At 36.4% G+C, this 21,163-nt stretch overlaps 1 protein-coding gene across 2 annotated transcripts in view; it reads left to right on the top strand.

Annotated features, from left to right (window-relative positions):
• Positions 1-4,016: 4,016 nt before the first annotated feature.
• The window catches only part of PI4K2B (phosphatidylinositol 4-kinase type 2 beta), a 28,716-nt gene continuing 11,569 nt past the window's right edge, over positions 4,017-21,163 (top strand). The window contains exons 1-7 of one of the 2 annotated variants that reach the window (XM_019743894.2): positions 4,017-4,467; positions 13,066-13,202; positions 14,886-15,086; positions 15,704-15,835; positions 17,195-17,348; positions 18,440-18,501; positions 20,558-20,657. In XM_019743894.2, coding sequence (XP_019599453.2) covers positions 4,161-4,467; positions 13,066-13,202; positions 14,886-15,086; positions 15,704-15,835; positions 17,195-17,348; positions 18,440-18,501; positions 20,558-20,657 — 1,093 coding nt within the window. In that variant the 5' untranslated portion in view covers positions 4,017-4,160. The remainder of the gene's footprint in view (positions 4,468-13,065; positions 13,203-14,885; positions 15,087-15,703; positions 15,836-17,194; positions 17,349-18,439; positions 18,502-20,557; positions 20,658-21,163) is intronic. The other variant, XM_019743895.2, reaches the window with a different exon arrangement.

Here is a 21,163-nt window from a genome sequence, read left to right on the forward strand (position 1 = left end):
GAACTGATGATGAATCCTGTCTTATCTAGCAATCAGTAGTATTCCTCTACTAACATGTGAAGTACTGACAAAAAATAGAGCACCACTCGTCTCACCAAAAGATACATTTCCAATAAAATACACCATAGGAATTTATATTAGACTAACCCTTTTCTGGATAAAATTATAAACTTTGGATAAAATATAAGAACAATTACAGTCATGTGCCACATAATGACATTTTGGTCAATGATGGACCACATATATAACAGTGGTCCCATAACATTATAATGGAGCTGACAAATTCCAATCACCTAGTGATGTCATAGCTGTTGTAACATCATAGTACAATGCATTACAATTGCCTATATTATACAGTACCGTAACATGCTGTACAGGTTTATAGTCTAGGAGCAATAGTCTATATACCATATAGCTTAGGAGTGTAATAGGCTATGCCATCTAGGTTTGTGTAAATGCACTCTCTGGGGTTCACACAATGATAAAATCGCCTAATGATGCATTTCTCAGAACATATCCCCATCGGTAAGTGATGTATGAAGGCACTAGAAGTAATCAAACGTAGGCTGGCAGTAATTGAAGGGATGGACACTCTTCAAAGAATTGAAATATAATGAGTGTGATTCATGCTCATACTTTTTCTCATCTGAGAGCACTACTCAGTTTGCACTGTGAAAGGCAGCTAGAACTCAATAAGGAAGCCACAGTCTTAATGGTTTAAGGAATTAAAGGATGATTTCTGGGGCTTCCAAAGCAGCTAGAAATTGAAGAGGGAAATCCTGAAAAGGAGGGAGAGAGTTTCAAAATCTACACATACACTCTGCCCAAATCTTTGGTGGATTCCTGAAATCTATGTGCCTGGAGGATACGCCAAAGAGCCCAGCAAAAACCAACAGCCGAAAGAAATGATCAGAAGTTTCAGGTGGAATTTGACTCTCATTGAATTAACTATCTACCAGAACACTTCAACACTCATCAGAGGAAGACAACAGACTCTATAGGCTCCACAATATATTATCAACAATATACAGTATTCAATAAAAATTGACAGATATATAAAGGAACAGGAAAGTTTGACTCATGGTCCAGAAAAAAAGTAGTCAATAGAAACTGACTCCCAAATGACTCAGATGTAAAAATTAGCAAAGACATTAAAACAGTTATTATACATATATTCAAGTACTTAAAAAATAAAGTCATAATGAACTAACAGATGGAAAATAACAGAGATGGAGAAACTCTAAAAAAGAAAAAAGAAAAAGAACCAAATAGAAATTCTAAAACTGAAAAGTACAACATTTGAAATAAAAGATCCATTGGATGGGTTTAATAGCTAATTGGAAATGGCTGAAGGGTTGGCAAATTTAAAAACAAGAGAAATTATCCAATATGAAAAACAGAGAAAATCTATTGGAAAAAATGAACAGATTCACACTGACCTTCAGGATAATATCAAGGAGTCAAATACACATGTAATAGGAACCCCAGAAGGAAAGGAAAGAGAGAATGGGACAGAAAAAAATGTTTGAAAAATAATGGCTGAGATTTACCCAAATTTGGTGGACGACATAAATTTACAGATTCTAGGAGCCAAGCAAAACTCAAACTGGATATATATAAAGAAATTCATACCAAGAATATCATGATCAAACTATTGAAAACCAAAGTTAAAGAAAAAATCTTAAAGGGAACTAGAGAAAATGACAATACAAATTGGGTGGGTGGGTGAAGGGATATGATTCAGAAACGATGAAGGCTGGAGAATAGCAGAATTACATTTTTAGAGTTGAACTTGGAGTGGGGCAGGGGGTTAACATCAATCCAGAATTCTATATCCAGAGAAAATATCCCTTGAAAATAATGATGAAATAAAGATAATTTCAGATAAACGTAAACTTAGAATTTATCACCAGCAGATCTGCGTTACAGAAATGCTTTATAAAATTCTTCAGAGAGAAGGGAAATGATACTACTTTGATAGAAACTTAGATCTACAGGAAGGATTAAGAAGCACTGGAAATGGTAAATGTGTGGGTAAATATAGAAGACTATACATTATTTTCTTAATTTCTTTTAAAGGCATGTAATTGTTTGGGAGAAAATGTATTCAATGTATTTAAATATATGTCGGTCTAATATATATTACAACAATAACATAAAGGATGAGGGATAAATAGGACTACACTTTTGCAAGATTCTTACATTTTATGTTAGGTAGTACAACATGAGGTCTGAGAACATTGAGATAATTTAAGGATATGCAGTAAATACCAGCGTAAGCAGTAAAAAATAATGTAAAGAGTTTTAACAGAAGATCAATAGAGGAATTAAGATGAAATATGAAGAGATATTGATTAACTTTAAAGAAAGTAGGAAAAGAAGAAAAGAAGAACAAAAAGAAGGTGAAACAAATAGAATACAAATGGCAAAATGATAGATCTAAATCCAACCACATTAATATTATATTAAATGTAAATAGACTAAAAACTACAATTAAAAGGCAGAAATTATCAGACTTAATTTTTTTTTAAATTAAAAACCAACTATAAGCTATCTACAAGAGATACATACATATTAAATATAAAGTCACAAATAGATTGAAAGGGAGAAGGTGGAAAAAGATTTACCAGGTGAGCAGTAAACCTAAGAAAGGTGGAGTGGTTACATTAATATCAGACAATATAGACTGCAAGCCTGGAGTATTAAGAGAGATAAGGAGAGACAGTTGATAAGTAGGAAAGAGAGAGAGAGAGAGAGAGAGAGAGAGAGAGAGAGAGAGAGAGAGAGAGAGAGGAGAAAAGAGAAAAGAAAGGGTCAAATCATCAGGAAGATATAAAAATTCTGTGTATGCACCTAATAACTTCAAAATACGTAAAGCAAAAACTCACCAAACTAAAAGGAGAGCAGACAAAGCCACAATCATAGTTATAGTACCCTTCTCTCAGTGAACAACAGAACTAAATTTAAAAATCCCTAAGGATATAGGTGATCTGAACAACATTATCAACACTTAACTGAATTGATATTTATAGAAACACCTGATAATTACAGAACCATTTATCTGCAGAATACACCTTTCTTTAAAAGCACACATGGAATTTAAAGCACACACCGAGGTAAATAATATGCTGGGTTATGAAATAAGTCTCAATAGCTTTCAAAAGGTTGAAATCTTAGTGTATCTTCTCTGGCCACAACAGAATTAAATTAGAAACCAATAATATCTAGGAAGGCCCCCAAATATTTGGAACTTAACATACTTCAAAGAAGTGAGTCAAAAGAAATTATAAGGTAAATAAAAAACTATTTTGAACGGAATGAAAATGAAATAATAAAATATCAAATATTGTGGAATGCAGATAAAGCAGTGCTTAGAGGGAAATGCATAGCTTTATTTAAAAACAAAGTTTATATTAAAAAATTAAAAATAGAGGTCCAGAATTAATAATCCAAGCTACTCTAAGCAACTATTAAAAAAAGAGGAAATCATATCCCAATTAATTGGATGAAGGAAATAATAAAGAGCAAAAGTCAGTGAACTAGAAAACAAAATCAATGTAATCAAGAGATAGATTTTGATAAAATTAAAAAATTTGATAAACTTCTAGCTAGATTAGTCAGAAAAAAAGGAAATAAAAACTACCAATATCAGGAATGTCTGAACAAAAGACGTGATCCCTGCTCTCCTGAACTTATAGAGTGGGAAATAAATGTTAAATAGTCATACAAAAAAATATATAGGTACAAACTGTGGTAAAGTGTGAGAATTCTGCGGTTGAGAGAGAGAGGCTAACAGGATGAAGAGGCGCACTCTGGAGGTTAAGTTAAACTTTGACCCCTGCGTTCCAGTAGGAGCAACACCGCCCCCCACCCCTACCCCTCGCAGCTTCCGGGTGCTCGAGGCAGGTGACAGCCCCACGCCCAGCCCGCGCCCCGCCCACTGCCGCCAGGGCCCTTTCTGCGCAGGCGCTCGGCGGTGTGAGGTGGGTCGCGGCCAAAAGTGGGGCGGGGCAACCACTGGGCGGGCGTGGAGCGGACCAGCCCGTGTGTGAGGTGGCCTCGGCCGGATCCAGCGGCTCCGGTCCCCCGCGATGCCGAGGCCAGACCCGGGCACCTTGCTTCTCTGAGCTGTGTCAGCGCGGAAGGCAGAGAAGGAGGTCATGGCGGAATCCTCCGAACCCGGGCGGCGGGCGGCCACGGGGGGCGGGAGCCTGGACGAGGAGGAGGATGAGGAGCGGGAGCCGCTGCTGCCGCGGATCGCCTGGGCCCAGCCGCGGAAGGGCGCCCCGGGGACCGCCGTGAGGCTGGTGGAGGCTGCCGGGGAGGAGGGTGCGGGCTCTCCGGGCGAGGCCGGCGACAAGGAACTGCTGCTCCCGCCCAGGGACGCGCCCCGCAGCCCTTCCCGGGGCGTGAGGTTCCTCCGGAGCTCGCCCACCGACTTGGACTGGGACCGCCCCACGTGTTCAGGTGCGACCCGGCTCTTCCCTTCTCCCGCGGGCCTCCCAGGGCGCCTGTCGCCGCTGCCGGCGCTCAGCCCCCGATTCACGCCGCTCCCCGGGTTCCCGCTCCGGGCGCCCGCCCTGTCCCCGGCTCCCTCTGTCTCTCACTAGCACTTGCCTAGTAGGAAAGGCAGTTCGCCAGGCATCCCGTCCGGAGCACAGGCCTAGGGGCCAGCCGCTGGTCAAACACCTTGCCTTTCTCTCCTGCTCTCCCGTTTGCTCGCACCTTTTCCAGGAGCGGTAGACTTACTGCACCTAAGGCCTATGGTTGTCATTAGACTGATCCTTGAGGCCTCCCTAAAGAGTGAGCCTAAACTTTTGGAATCAGACACCGAAGAAAACTTAACACTGTAAAATGACGTAAGCTGTTTGCTCAAGTTTGGACTTGAGTTTTGGATTAAGAACCCTGAACTAGCAAAGTTCCCCGAGTTGTGAATTTGCAAGATATACAGCAAGAATATCCAGCTGCCACTGGGACACGTTTCAAAAACTAATGCTATTAAATGTTGTTATTGTGACGTTAGCCAGAGGAGGCAGAGGCAGTTGAATTTCTGTACCCGTTATCTCTCGTAAAGTTTTTTTTTTTTTTTTTTTTTGCTTGACTCATTTCTACTCTTACACTTTAAAAAAGAAAAAAACAAGACACTTTAATTATTAAGCGGACTGATAGCCTCAGGTGAAAGAGAGGGTAATTGAAATGATATTGAAAGTAAAATTGAGGCATGCTACTGTAAGCATGGATATTTGTTTTAAAAAAAGCGAGTGTTTTGGCTTGTCGAGTGGAGTTAGGCTAATTTGATAGTAAAATAGAGTAGACCTGTAAGCGTCCTAGCTAGAGATGAGACAGGCTAGTTAGTAAAATTGTGATTAAAGTTTGCTGGTGGTTAGGATGGTTTAAATGAGATGGTGTGTGCAGTATGCCTGAAAGATCTCTCCATATGTTACAGCTCAAAGAAAAGCCACAGACAAGGTAGTTTTCATTAATACTGGATATTACATGTGCTGCTACTAATACACTAATTAATGGGTCTTCCGTAGTTTAAATAATTTTAGATAGAATATTTAGATAGATTATTCAAGTTGCAGTTAAACTTACAAACATTCTAGAGTAGATAAATCAGAGAGGCCTAAGGAAAGCGGATTTTTCAATTCAAGGGTTTCACAAATAAAGCTTTTGCAAACCCATCAGCTATGCAGGTCAACTGCCATTACTATGTTAGCTAATGGATGCATTGACAGTACATTTAACAGGACAAACAAGAAGTTGGAACCAGATCACAAACGGACCCACATTCACCTAGCTACGCTGATAATTTGTACGATATTACCTAGAATCCAGTTTGTGAAAAGGCTAAGATCCAAGTGGCTAGCTTGCCTTTTTCTACCCCAGAGTTACCTGTGTAGCTATATTTTAAAACTTGAGAGTGCATTTCTGTGAAAGTGAGGTTTTGTAAACAGATAAGGCTAGAAAAAATAAAACGGGGGATATAGTACTCAAAATACAAATGCATTATTAAAGAGAATTCCTGCCTTTTTTAATGGTAATACCTTATATCACAGTTTATAGTTGAAGATCTTTGTGTGTGTATTTCATTGATTCTCACAACAGCATAGCAAGTTAGTTGTTACCCTCATCCTTGTGAGGATTGAAAATGGATAAAACTGTAATGACGAGTAGTTACAGAATTTCAGAGATCAGCCAAAGTTAACTACCTGTCCAGAAAGTGACAAAGCCAGGACTGAACCTAGTTCTTTCTTCATGTGCTGCGCTTTTTCCATTTTTCTGCAGATCCCCAAGTGTTATAAAATAATGGTTACCTTTGGTTATTTATTATAGAGATCTCATTTTTAATGGATTTAAAAATAGCTTTGAATTGTAAAAACTATGTTAAAAATTTCAAACCAGTCTCTTAAAAAGTTTATGACTGTGTAACTAGATTTTTAAGTTTATTTTCAGTGAGCCCATTAACTTCCTTTGTCCTTTACATCCAATTTCCATGAAGCCACCTCTCTGGTTCCAAGAAGTTCTTGCCTTTAGTTTAACATTAACATCGTTTGTGACTATTTTGTTTGTTATTTGTGTACTTTAGCCAGTGGAAGAATGTCGTGTCTGTGATCTTGAACAAGGCATTTGACAAAGTCTAGAACCAGCATAAACACAGTGGTGTTGGATCAATGTCAAAGTATAAGGATTAGTGGCATTCCTTGTTTTTATTGTCATTTTAATTAGTGAATTGGTGAGTAATAAAAATGGCGATAGCTAATACCTATGTAACAGTACATGCAGGGCATAGTTCTATGCGTTTCACATATATTAATCATAACCAACCTTGTGAAGTGAGTACTATTTTTTATTTTCATTTTAAGGAAGCATAAAGAGGTGAAGTGACTTCTCCAAGGTCCCAGTTAATACAAACCAGGAGCACTTAAATCACATTTGTTGGAGAGCCTAACAATTAGAGAACAGTGTTAGAATTCACAAAGAGCTACCAAAGTAAAAGGAAGTGTATATTTGTAAGCCATTTAGTAATTAATGGTGGCTTATAAAATGTAGGAACAAAATAAAATCATTTAAAAGTAAGGAGGAAAGATGAGAATGGGAAATAAGGATAATGAGATAACATAAGATTTATGTTAGGAGGCTGGAATAAGTACACAAAGTGCACGTCAGATACTTGATGCAGGCAGCCCACATACTTGATTTTTAAGATTATTGAGCAGTCAACTTGAGAGAAACACAATTATTGTCCATAAAGTTAAAACAAACTGGTTATTTGAACCAAAACAGAACTAACAAAGGATAACCTGTTACGTGTTCTCTTGGAGGGGAGACTATATGCTAAAGAATATTTTTGTAGTAAAAGTGACTGTAGTATTCATCTAACTTCCCAGAAGCCCACTTCAATAGCAGTAATTCTAATGGGTGGCGCTATCAGTATTGGTGGGTCTAGATTCAAATGCTGCTAATCTGCCTTGATTTAGAGGAAGGTGTTAGAAGAGTAGATGTCCTAACGTGTCTGACGATCCTCTATAACTGAGCTTTTGAAAGGTAGTAAGCAGCGATGTGTCAGAGATTATTCCTCAACCACTAATTAGAATCCACCTATTCTCTATTTTCCATTTATTGCAGCGATACAGCATTCATGAAATGTTTGAGCGCCTGCTGGGTGCCAATGGAAATGGAGGCCTTGGGGAAACAGTGGTGACCAGATATGAAATGAATGTCCAGGCCAGCCTTGTGCCCACGTAACTTTGTAGCCTAATGGAGGAGTCGGTCAGTTAAAACAGTTCTAACAGATGAAACGGCTACTTGGATGGGGCAGGCTGAGGGTTCCATTGAACCATGCCCTAGATTTAGGGGTCACGGAAGACTTAGCAGAGCAAGTGCCATCGAATTTGAGACTCGTAGGATGAATAGCACTGACGCAGGGTTCAAATCACCAAACTTGTGAGCCAGCTACTTTTTTAGAAAATGTTCTGTTTAGTGGGTAAGCTATAGTCCCAACCCTAAAGTGAGGAAGAGTTCATTTGATTTATTTATTTAAAATGAGAACTTGTTAAGTTACCATGCATACTTACATAATACTGTTAGGTTGGTGCAAAAGTAATTGCAGTTTAAAAGATTTAAAAATAATTGCAAAAACCGCAATTACTTTTGCACCAACCTAATATAAAAGTTTATACTGTGGGTTCTCTTATTCCATTTTCAATTTCTACTTATTTAAGGACCAGTGATAACCTTTAAGTGTGATTCAGGGGATAGTTTGTTAACTCAAATTTCTTCAGGGTCTCCTATGTGCCAGGCACTGTTTTAGGCACTTGGGATATATCAGAGAACTAAACAAAGATCTCTGCCCTCCTGGAACCCATATCATTTTGTTTGATAGCTTTGCAGGTGATCAGATGGAGTCAAAGAATGAATTTAGGATTAGCGCTGGGAAGGCAGCTCGGCATCTGCCTGAGAATAGCAGGGGCAAAGGTTCGAAGGTAGGCTCCATGTCTTGTGAAAAGTGAGAAGCTTGAGCAGAACTAGAACTTCACTAGAAATCTACTGAGTCTTCTTAGAGGAGACTCAAAGGGAGTACACAGAGGGAGAATTGAGATTCTTCTTAGAAAATTTAAATATTCTTTGAGACAAAATAAACCCCATTTTTATTGCTTAAAAGGGGTGTTAGTCATTTTAACTGAAAAAATTGAAAATGTAACTGACCATGTCCCTCAGCTATTTAAAAAATCAAACCAAACAGTGACAGTCAATTTTCAAACCAAATCTCCATAGTATATATAGCTTGAAGCAGTGTACCTTTTGGGGGTGTCCCCAAGTTAAACTCATTGCCAAATGTACATCTAAGTAAAATGAAGAAAGTTGTAGAATGTGAGTTATGAGTCAGTTAAAGAAAAATTATCTACTAAAATACAATTACTTTGATTTTAAAATAGTTGATATGTACCCTTTGCTTCTGGCATTAATTAGATAGTAGGACCAGTTGTCTTTTAAATCCCTTTCTTGATTGTGTGATAAATCCAGGCCATCTCAAAGAATGCCCATTTTCATGGGGGGAGATTATCTCATTTATCCAAAAGAGTTGCTCAACAAGGGATAAGTTAAAAAAAGGATTGAGAACATGCTGGCTGATTTGATAGGAATGATTCTGTTGATCTGCTTTTGGCTGAAACTGAATTATTAAGTATTCAGAGTATAATCATGGCCGCATGAGAGCAACATAGGCAGGTTCTATGAAGATTTCATAAAGCTTCACCCATAAAGCAATTTGATAGCATTTAATAGAAATAACGTCAAAGGCTGCACATAGTTTCCCAAAAAAATGCTCAAGTACAAGATGGGAGAGTCCAAGAGTTTAGGCATTTCAGTATGAATTAGAAATATGAAAAGGATTCTTAAACAACTGATAAAATACTGAAGTGCTTCTTATTTTGGTGTAGTGTCAAGACTGAGCGATGTCTTTATTGTCTGCAATGAGTTGCTCTATTCTGGAGACCATATTTTAAGGAAGTAACATTGAAAAACTGAGGCATGAAATGAGAGGGCAACTCAGGTCCTGAAAAGCCTGAAAACACTTCCGTATGGAAGGAGACGCAGAATAAAGAGACTTGGGGGATCATGAAATGATATTCAGCTATTTGAAGGACCATCCCTGGGAAGAAAGGAGTAGGTAGAGTTTTGTTCCAGATGAGATGTCTAGGACATTGGGTGACACTACAGGAGACATACTTCTGGTAAAGGAAAAAGTTTATATATGTTTTCAAGCAAACAATAGCATGAAGAAAGGAGTGATCTGTCTTTGAAAATGTTTAAACATTGGCCCAAAGACCGCCTGCTGGTAATGTACTATGGAAAGTACACTAGACTGGAAGCAAGGTTGAAATCCATAACTTTTCAAGTTGTTTCTTATTATTAAGAGCTCTGACCTAGAAGAAATATCATTTGACTAATGATAATGATTACTGGCACATTCTAGCACATAAATAATATATTTATTCAATTCAATATTTATTAAGTACCACTCTCTTAGGTGCTAGGGATACACATACACAATAAACAAGAAAGACAAAATTTCTCCCTCCATTCTTAAGGATTTTCATGGGATAGTTAAGAATGATTTTGGGGGCAGCCGGATGGCTCAGTTGGTTAGTGTGCAAGCTCTTAACAACAGGGTTGCTGGTTCGATTCCCACGTGGGTCAGTGAGCTGCATCCTCCACAACTAGATTGAAGAGCTGCCATTGAGGTGCCATAGGGGCGGCCGGATGGCTCTATGGTTAGAGCGCGGGCTCTCAACAAGGTTGCCGGTTCAATTCCCACATGGGATGGTGGCTGCGCCCCTGCAACTAAATATTGAAAAATGGCGACTGGACTTAGAGCTGAGCTGCGCCCTCCACAACTAGATTGAAGGACAACCACTTGGAGCTGATGGGCCCTGGAGAAATGCACTGTTCCTCAATTAAAAAAATAGTTTAAAAAATGATTTGGAATTAACATATCAATTGTATAGACTTGATTAAAATACTAGGATTATTTATTCTTTTAAGTAGGTTAAATATGCCCAGTAGCACTTTCTGTAGTATTTCTTAGCACAGACTTAAAATTAGTAAACAGCAGTTTTGTTTCTGTCTGAATTAAGGCAAATTTTTAAGTAAGGAAAGTTTGTTTTGGATTTTTATAATATTGAGTGCATGTAGTATTTAAATGCCTTCCAGAGTAATTTTGGCTTGTCTTTCACTTTAAATTATTAATTATTAATTCAGTCAGCAAGAGTTTATTGAGTGCCTGTTATGTTCCAGGAACTGTAAAAGTTCTGGGCATACAGTGGTGAGAGAAATCCTTGTCTTCCGGGAGCTCACTAAATAAGTTATACGTTAGGTGATAAGTGCTAAACAAAAAAAGCAAATTGGAGGTTAGAGGAGATTGGATAGTGTCTTGGGGCTAATTATAAGGACCTGGACTTTTTCTTTGAGACAGGAAGCCATTGGTCTGTTTTGTACAAAGGAGTGTTAATCTGATTTATTTTAAAAGGATTACTATAGCCTCTCTGTTGAGTATAGAGAGGGCACAGATGAAAGAGGGAGATCAGATAGACTTGTAATGTCCTAGGTGAGAGCCGATAGTGACCTAATTTGCAGGGAAGGGATGAAGATGGTGAGAGATGGTGGATTCTGGATATTTATTTAAGGCAATGCTGTATAACTTGCTGTTGGATTGGATGTGGAGGGTAAGAGAATGCAATAGAGAGGGAAATTTTGATGCAGGGATAAATTGCTGAAGAAATATCCTGGAGCAGCCCCTGAGATAGGGTCTAGTACACAGAATGGAAGAGTTGGTCATAGAACTTGAACAGAACTGTGGTAACAGACAGAAGGGAGAGGGTGTGGGTGGGTAGATACGGTGCTGAGGGATAATGATAGTTTTCTCCTGATTGCTTCTCATAGTGAAATAGGAAGCTAGATCATCTGCTGAGAGAGAGGAGGTGCTGGGAATTTGAGGAGAGGTGAGGGTGTGAGATAGTTGTCCAGAAGAGCAGGAGAGTCTGTGTACCAGGGGAGTTGCCTTAGTGCAGGTCACCATAACAAAATACCGTAGACGGGGTGGCTGAAACAACAGACAGTTACCTCTCTCAGTTCTGGAGGCTGGGAAGTCCAAGACCAGGGAGCCAACATAGTCAGGTTCTGGTGAGGGCTCTCTCCCTGACTTGCAAATGGCCGCCTTCTCATTGTGTCCTCTCATGGCAGAGGGAGAGAGAGAGAAATAGAGAGAGTGCGAGCTAGCTAGCTAGCTCTGGGCACTAATCTCCTTACAGGGCCCTAGCCTCATGACCGCAGCTAAACCAAATTACCTCTGAAAGACCCATCTCCCAGTATGATCATGTTGGGGATTAGGGCTTCAACATGTTTTAGGGGAGCACAAACATTCCGTCCATAACAGGAATGTAGTACCGTGTTTCCTCGAAAATAAGACCTAGCCGGACAATCATCTCTAGTGCGACTTTTGGAGCAAAAATTAATTTAAGACCCGGTCTTATTTTACTATAATATAAGGCCTAGTCTTATTATTATTATGCAATTATTATATGAGTCCGGGTCTTATATTAATTTTTGCTCCAAAAGACGCATTAGAGCTGATTGTCCGGGGAAATACAGTATGCTTCCTTGGGCAGCATGAAGGGCCCACCTGAAGTTTGTGGTAATGGATTTAAAGTGAGACCAGGCATTGTGTGCGTGTGTGTTTCTCTTGTCATTTCAGCTGTCTGTACAGGCATAGTCAGCAGACAGTTGGATTTAACCAGGATTGAGATTTTTCAAGGTGACCATGATGTGGAGAGAGAGGAAGAGACTTATTATATGATGATTGGTCATAATTTAAGCTCATCAAAGAGGGAAGTAAGGACACAAAGGGGGTGAAGGTCAGTGACAACATAGTAGGTCAATGCTTTGTAGTTCCTAGTGGGATGGAAGGATTTTGGGGTTCAGGTTGCCAGAGAGTGAACTAGGGATAGAAATTGCTTGAAATGGAAAGTATGGAGAAGTTGCACGTATTGGTAACGACACATCTGAGGTATGACTACGTGTATGCAGTTGGAGCTGAGGGAGGATGGAGGACAGAAATCACTGCTGGAGAGCAGTTCAAAGTACTGTGAGGCAGTAACGTGATTTTTTCCAACAAATAGGGGTCTTGTTTTCCATGTGTCATTACTTGAATCTCAAAGACAAGTGGGATTAATGGGGCGAAAAGGATCAAAGCAGCCCGTAACAGTACTTGATTACAATTTTCTGTACCTTCATGTTCTAATGGTATTGACATAATCCATTATTACAGGTCCATATCATGAGCATTCTCATAGCTGGGTTTTCTTCTTCATGTACTATATTAACATTGATTTTCTTAATTAAAGTTTATTGGGGCAACAATTGTTAGTAAAGTTACATAGATTTCAGGTGTACAATTTTGTATTACATCATCTATATCTCACATTGTGTGTTCACCACCCAGAGTCAGTTCTCTTTCCATCACCAACATTGATTTTCTTACTGCAATAATTGTTGGTTCTTCAGAGTTGAATACATTCTTGGATGATCCAGAATTTGCTGATGTTGTATTGAAAGCGGAGCAGGCAATAGAATTTGGAGTTTTTCCAGAAAGAATCTCTCAAGGTTCAAGTGGAAGTTACTTTGTGAAGGATCCTAAAAGGGTGAGAATTTCATAGACCTACTATATATAACACAAATTTTGGAAATCACTAGTTTAAATGTGAAGTCATTGTGAGTTTCTGAAGATATTTTCCTAATAAATCTGATTGCACCCTCTTTTCAGAAATAAAGGTCAATTTTGTTTTGTTTTGTTGTTTTTTTTTTACGAAAGCACTCTACTATTTAGAAATAGAGCTATTTATTTGAAGTCATAGTTTACTGTTCTATTATTTTAATATTTGGTTTCAACCACTTGAATTATTGAATACTCATATTTAGCTATAGATTTATTGAGTTTATATTCATAAGTCCTTACCTTACAGTAGTCTATAACCATATTAGCCAAGGAAAGTAGAAGTTTAAACTTTCAAAACCTGTTTAATGTCATTTCCAAAGTGCTTGATTTTTTTCAAAGGTATATTTTACCCTAGAAAATTTTTTTTTCCTGCATTATATCAGAGAAGGAGCCTGGGAAGTCTGAAGTTTGCAGGCGCTGGAATGTGACAAAGTGAAATGAACCAAAGTAGAATTCTAGGGCAGGAAAGAGAAGCTGATATGGGATTTTGTTCCACTTAGTCTAGAATTTTTCAGAAATCGATGTTATCACTTCTGAAAGCTTTCTGAATAATGCATAGCCAGCAGTATCTTTTTCAAGAGGAAGAAAAATTATAATTTCATCCAGATATTTTTTCTAAAGATTGAAGTTGCATATTAAAACATAGTCTTTTTTGAGGTTTAAGCATATATGTAGGTAATGTCAATCTCAACGTTTATTCTGAGTTTGATTTCTCAATTTGTTCTTGTTAACTTTTTTACTAGTGGCTCAGACATTATTGTATTTATAAAGCAATTATATACTCAAAATTATAATAAGATTTTTATTTCTTATCTAAGGATAATTCAGCCCCTAAATTTAATATGAATATATTTTATCAGAGCAGTAGTAAAGATTATAGACTTTTAGACATCCATGAGGAAAAAGTTCTTTAAGAGGAGAGAATTTATTTTAAATGGGTTCATAAAAAAATAATGGAAAGATTAAGGTAAGAGAATCGGACAACATACTGGTAGGTGTTAACTATATCCTGTCATTACCTTTGTATTTTATCTTTTTCATTATCTTTGTATAGAGACCACTTTATGTCATTGGATTTATTCATTCAACAAATGCTTGAATGCCTGCCATGTGTCAGGTACTGTTCTGAGTACTTGGGATACAGTCCTAAGAAAGTTCCTGCTCTTGTAGACAATAAACAAACATGTAATTTGGATAAATACTGAAGAATAATACTGTTTGACCTAGAATAGTGGTTTTCACACATTTTAAAATCAGTAGAATCCTCTCATAGCTTGGAAGTCCAGTAATATAAAACAGGTGGAATCAGAGCCTCACTGGTTAAGTGGCATGAGTTCTTAGAGCCCTGCCCTCACCTCCCTTCTCACCTTCCCCTAGGGTTTCTCAGAACACAGTTTGAAAATCACTAGCCCAAATGATTATCGATTTTAGACTGTTGAATGAGAATGAATATAAAAATATGATTGGAACTAAATCTCTTTAATATTTAAGGTTTATGTCCAAATCTGTGGTGGGAAAAAGTACAAAAGATTTATCAGAATGTAGTTTATGGATTATTATCTCTATCTGTTAAAAGTCTAATAAAATTTCTATATTTGTTTCCCTATAGAAAATTATTGGTGTATTTAAACCCAAATCGGAAGAGCCTTATGGTCAACTGAATCCAAAATGGACCAAATATGTTCATAAGGTCTGCTGCCCTTGCTGCTTCGGCAGAGGCTGCTTGGTTCCTAACCAGGGATACCTTTCCGAAGCTGCTGCCTCCCTTGTGGATGAAAAGCTTCATCTGGGCATTGTACCTAAAACAAGGGTAAAGGAGAATTTCTTCTAGGTCATGGACTTCTAATTTACAGCCTACTTCTCTGTGAACATGTTAGTACTATTTCTAATGACACAGCCTAAAGTGATCCCCCTTTTTGGTAATCCAGAGTCACGAGAGAGAATAAATTATTTCTAGTGTGGATTCACAAAGTATCCAAGTGAGTATCTCTTGCACACGTGAGCTGAGATGATGCTAACAAGAAGGAAAAAGAACTAGCATTTAGAAAGCAGATAAAAAGATCAGAGATCTAGACTTTCTGCTGAAGGTAGAGATAACAAATGTGCTCAAAAGACTTGTTTTTTCTTTTTATCCTTTATACATTTTTACTTGAAGACTTCCTCAAAATATTCATTCCTAATTCTGCATTTCAAGACTATTCCTTCTTTCTTCCACTGGCCAATTTTAGGCTGCCTCTTTCAGAGAGAAAGATGTGCCATTTCACTGACTGCAAAACCCTTAGCCTTTCTATTTTAGATTCTCTGAGGCATTTAATATAGGATTAAACTTTGTTAATTTGCAGCATTAGAGTGGGTTCATAGTATACATGAATAGAAATACCATCATGCAAATTCTAATAACCATTTTTCTAAACCATATATTTCTAGGTGGTTTGGCTTGTCAGTGAGACATTTAACTACAGTGCAATTGACCGTGCAAAATCTAGAGGCAAAAAGTATGCTTTAGAGAAAGTGCCAAAAGTAGGTAGAAAATTTCATCGGATAGGACTCCCTCCTAAGGTAAGTTACTGTGATGAGCTTTATTTGGGAGACAGTTCAGCACTTATTACTTAGCTCCATGTGCTGGGGATTGTGCTGAGGGCTGTGGATATAACAGTAAAGAAAACAGTTTTTTCATTTTCAAAGAGCTTATAGTAAAGAAGCAATGTCAATGCAATGTGATAAAGTAGTTAGGATGGTTAAGTGCAGGAAGCTCAGAGAGAATAGAGGAGGGATGTCTAACCCAGTTTGGAGGGCTAGGAAATGTGTCTAAGAGGAGATTGAATCTGAAGCTTTATAAAGAATGGCTAAAAGCACAGGTCAAGAATCAGACCTAGGTTTCACTCCCAGCCTCTCCACCATTTAGCTCTGAGACCTTCGGCAAATTCCTTACTCTCCAAGCCCCAGTTTCTATAAAAGGAGAGGGTAAGGGGAGAGAAATGATAAAAACTACCTTTTAGGGTTGTGCAGATAAAATGAAGAAATATATGTCAAGTACTTGACATATGGTAAAGTAAATGGTAGTAACTATGTTTACTCACTACATATTAGATTTTTTTTAATCACTTTTAAGTAAACCAAAGGGATGATTAGCAGCTAGCTAATAAGCAAGGGTGGGGAGAGTTAATGGGAAAGGCATTTTAGGAAAAGCTCTAGGCTTTATTTTTTTTAAACACATATTTGACCTGCGATTTTGTTGCTTTATTGTAGCTGTGTATTTATCTAGATAAAAGACTTTGAGTAGAAATTCATGGTCAACCCAACTTGTTTTTAAAATTGTACTCCAAGTAATCAAGAAGTTTGAAAATTTTACAAGGCCTGTAACTCTTTGGGTATGACGGAATAAGTGTGACTCAAAAAAGATATTATTTCCATATTTATGACTGTTAGGACTTAATTATAAGTGTTTCAGAGAAAACCTTTAGGAAATCATTAAACTTGCATGCCAACAAGAACATAAAGTGTTAGGAGGAGAAACATTTTCTTTGTGGTGATTTATCTGTATTTATGAGGCCAACAAAGTTATCCATTACCTGTGTGCCATGTACTGTTTAAATTTGTATTTCCTTTAATAAATTTTTTAATGTTAACAGCTAGCAATTTTAGTGATAGAAATACCATTTATCCTAAAATAGCTGCTATGCTTCTTGAAAGTCTAAGGTTGAGAATTTTTTGTTTGCTATGTGTTCTTCGTATGATTATTTAAAATTAGTGTATAAAAATAGTGTTCTTGATAAATGTGGCTTACCTAAATTAGCGTTAACCATTCTATTTTTCTTATTGTGTTTATATATTTATTGAAAATACTGCTGAGAAATTAAAAAAATAATACCTTTGTTCTTGTACTTTCTTTTCTAACTATGGTTCTTAAAATTATAGATTGGTTCCTTTCAGTTATTTGTTGAAGGTTACAAGGAGGCTGAATTTTGGCTTAGGAAATTTGAAGCTGACCCTTTACCTGAGAATATTAGAAAACAATTTCAGTCACAGTTTGAAAGATTAGTTATTTTGGATTACATCATCAGAAATACAGGTATTGAAGTTCTCTTCTTCGTTCACTCAAATTTTTATAGGTTTCAAACCATATTCAACTCTTGTTATCTAAATCAAAGACATACGTTTTGATGAAGTCTTGAGGCCATGTTTCCTCTACCTGCCTTAGAAAGCGGAGATGTAGTAGACTCTACTGGCAGAATTGCTACTGTATTGGAGAGCAGTTCCCATCCCTAGTGAGCTGTTTCTCGGCAGCAGGACAAAGCCAATTTTTCGAAATGTTGTCTGCATATATGAATGATTAAAACTTAATTGTGTAAATTATTTTAGGTGCTTATTTTGACTTAGGTGACGTAGTGCAGTCTATAAATACATTAAACTCTTAATTTTTTATGGGCTGGAAGGGAGCAATGATGTGGATAATATAACACAGTGGTTCCCAAATGTGGTTCCCTGGCCTGTCAAGGTCAGCGTTGCATGGGGACTTGTTACACGTGCATCTTCTTGGAACCCACCCCAGCCCTACTGAAGCAGAAACTCTGCATATGGGGGCCAGCAGTTTGTGTTTTACACAAGTCCTCTGGGTAATTCTGATGCACTCTGAAGTTTGAGAACCACGGGTTCAAAAATGTTTGCTCATTTATATTGGTTTCTGAACAAACATTATATATTTTTCTAGATCTACCTCCTTAATTAATATGGTTTAAGTTAATGTTAAAATTAGTATAGAGTCTAGAATATGCCTACATAGACATTAGGTGAGAGCCTGTCCAGAAATTTGCCTGGTCATAGGGGTAGATGCTTTTTCTTCCTAAGGATAGAGAAATTATCCTTGATTTAATAGTTCTTGACAATAATTATACCTACCTCACAGAGTGATTGTGAGAATAAATGAATTAATACATGTTAAGCACTTACAACAATATTTGACCAAGTTTACCCTCAACAATGTTAGTTATCATTTATGAATATTTTTTTGTTTGTATGTGTTAGATTAGAGCCTTTAATATGTAAACACATGCCACAGATAACCAATGAAAATCTTGAAAATCAAGAGGTGACTAGATTTTTTTGTTTGCTGTGATATCCATAAAAAACAAAGTAACAGATTTTTTGTTGTTGTTTTGAAAGACAGGGGGAATGATAATTGGTTAATCAGATGTGAAAAGCAGAAACATAGAAAGGAAATTAAGGTAAGGAAATTTTAAAAGAATGTATATATATGTACACACACACACACACACACTCCATTTCTGTAAAAGATTCCTTGAAGTTCTTATTCATCATTTCCTTCACTTAGATTCTTGGTTTTTATCTCCTTTTTGGTTTTTCTGATCTCTTTTCATTTCTTCCCTTGTTTTCATTGCATTTTTTAAAATTCCACTTTTTAAAATCTCCATGCAGCTTTATTTTTTATGTTGCATTAGGATAGAAGAATGATACGAGCTTGGTACTTTTTTCAGGGCTTGGAAAATTTTTGTAGAACCACCAAATTTATTTTGCTTTTATGTAATAAAGGTATCTGGTATTTTTGGTCATGTTTATATATTACCAATTCACTTCTTTGTGAGTCTTATGACTCAATATTAGGTAATATAGTATTATGGAATGTGTTACCTGTGAATCCCATACATTGAACTTAAAAAAATGTGCTTCCACTACTTATAAGAAGCTGGATTTAATGTATATAATGGACTGCATAGACCCTTAAAGCTATCAGAATGATAGCTGTTTAGATCAGTTTTTGTCAACTTTGACTACCAAGTTCAAATTTTAAATAGTTGCATAAGAGATATTTTGGAATAGTTTTACTAGTTTAAAACAGTCCATACAGTTGAAAAGTTTTAACTAGTTAAAAAATAATTTCTCCAATACGTATAATCTATGTGTTCTCATCACTTAAAGCTGTTGCCTCACTTTAAAAAGTTTGTACTTTTCAGTGTTTATCAAAGAATTTTAAAACTGCATATTCAGAGTAATTAGCAATAAAAGAAGAACAAACTCGATATAGGCAGTAATGTGGATGAATCTCAAAATCCTGTTGATTGAAAGAAGCTACACATAAAGAGTCATACTGTCTGATTACATTTATATAAAAATCTGAAAAGTGCAAACTAATCCCTATGACATTAAGGGTTGCCTGAGGGTGGAGGAAGGGAGGGAGCCTGCAAAGGGACACAAGGAACTTTTAGGTGAAGGTTTCACATCTGTCCGTACTTATCAAATTGTACACTTTATTTATCATGAAGTTTATTTCATGTAAATTATACCTCAATAAAGTTCTAAATAGAAAAAAATAATAGAAATAAAAATAAATGGCAGTTATGGCAGAAATGGTTTAAAATATACACATAAATATACATAATTCTATTAGTTCTTAAATATATTTTATTGGTATATCTTAAGCATTAGATTTTACTGAAAACTTCATTATTTTGCTCTAAAGTATTTTGTGCATTTTCATTGAGCTAAGATATTTGATATAAACTAAAAGAAACAAATATGGCATGTATCACATGAACCTCTAATACTTTTAATTTAAGAATTACCTTTTTCTTATTTTGTTATTTTATCTAGGCCATTTAATAATGGCATCTTTCTATCTTAAACTTTTTAATAGGAAACAGTCTTTTACATGAAAATCCTCTTGCTTCTGAGGTCTTTGTTTTTGCTACTGAAGAATGTAGAAATTAGGAATGGCCTAGATTCTGTAATCAAGAGTTTCTTGAGGTTCCTGCTATTGGAACTTATTATATTTAACTATGGTCTTTGGAGAGTTTTATTTAGAAACATTTGGTATTTGAACTAATTATTTTTATGGGACCCTAGGGTAGACTAGATTTTAATAAGGTAATTTTTAAGTTGTTATCTTAAAAATGTCTGTAGTTTGGAAATAATCATAGATTTAAGCAATGCATGTAGCAATAAATTATCTGGGACAACATTTTAAGTCTTAATAATTCCAAGCCCTCTTCCCCAAAGAGGAAAAAAATAAAACATTACTCTTAAGTTTATAATATCAAATTTAAAAAAAAATAGTGATTACAAAATTCTTACTGATTTTTAAGACAGTCAGCCCTTCAAGGGTGAATTTTTACTTTCTGGCAACTTATTTTTTATTTTTATTTTTATAGGCTCTTCAGGTAAAATTAATTGCTCTTTAAACCTCAACAATTATGGTAAATGCTTTATGTGTTAAAAATATTCATATGCATTTTTTTATCAACAGACCGTTTTTCTCCCCTTTAGGAAACAAAGTGGATTGATAATAAAGAATCGCTTATTAAAATAGCTGCAATTGATAATGGTCTAGCATTTCCTTTTAAACATCCTGATGAGTGGAGAGCATGTGAGTATTTAGAACTTTCTATAGGTTCTGTAATTACTCCTTTTCCAGAATTGGAAGGGAATAAAATTTATGGATATCAAATAGTACAGGAAAACCTGGGTGAAGTTGTCATTCATTAGGACTCTGTGTTAGAAATATGTATAATAAATTTAAAAAATAATCTCTGTGTCTATGATTATTTCTCTTTTAAATTTCTACTGTTTAGTAGTGGGATTTTTTCCATCATTACAGTTGCCAAAGATGTCTGTTGTAAAGCATTAACTTTTTATATTTATTTATTTAGTTACTTTTTTCAGATAATTAATTGGATTTTATTGATCAGATTTTCAGTTTTTTACTTTTTTTCTTTCATTGATTTATGTTTTCCATCTATTTGTTCTGTTGCATTCATCCTAGATTGCTTTCCTTTATGTTTTCCTCTAGCTATCATTTTGGCTAAACCATAGATTGGGTATGCTGCTCTATGATTCTGCTCTATAGATTCATACTTTCAGATTTTCTTTTTG

The sequence above is a fragment of the Rhinolophus sinicus genome, linkage group LG02, assembly GCF_036562045.2.
Source record: "Rhinolophus sinicus isolate RSC01 linkage group LG02, ASM3656204v1, whole genome shotgun sequence".
Classification (NCBI taxonomy): Eukaryota; Metazoa; Chordata; class Mammalia; order Chiroptera; family Rhinolophidae; genus Rhinolophus; species Rhinolophus sinicus.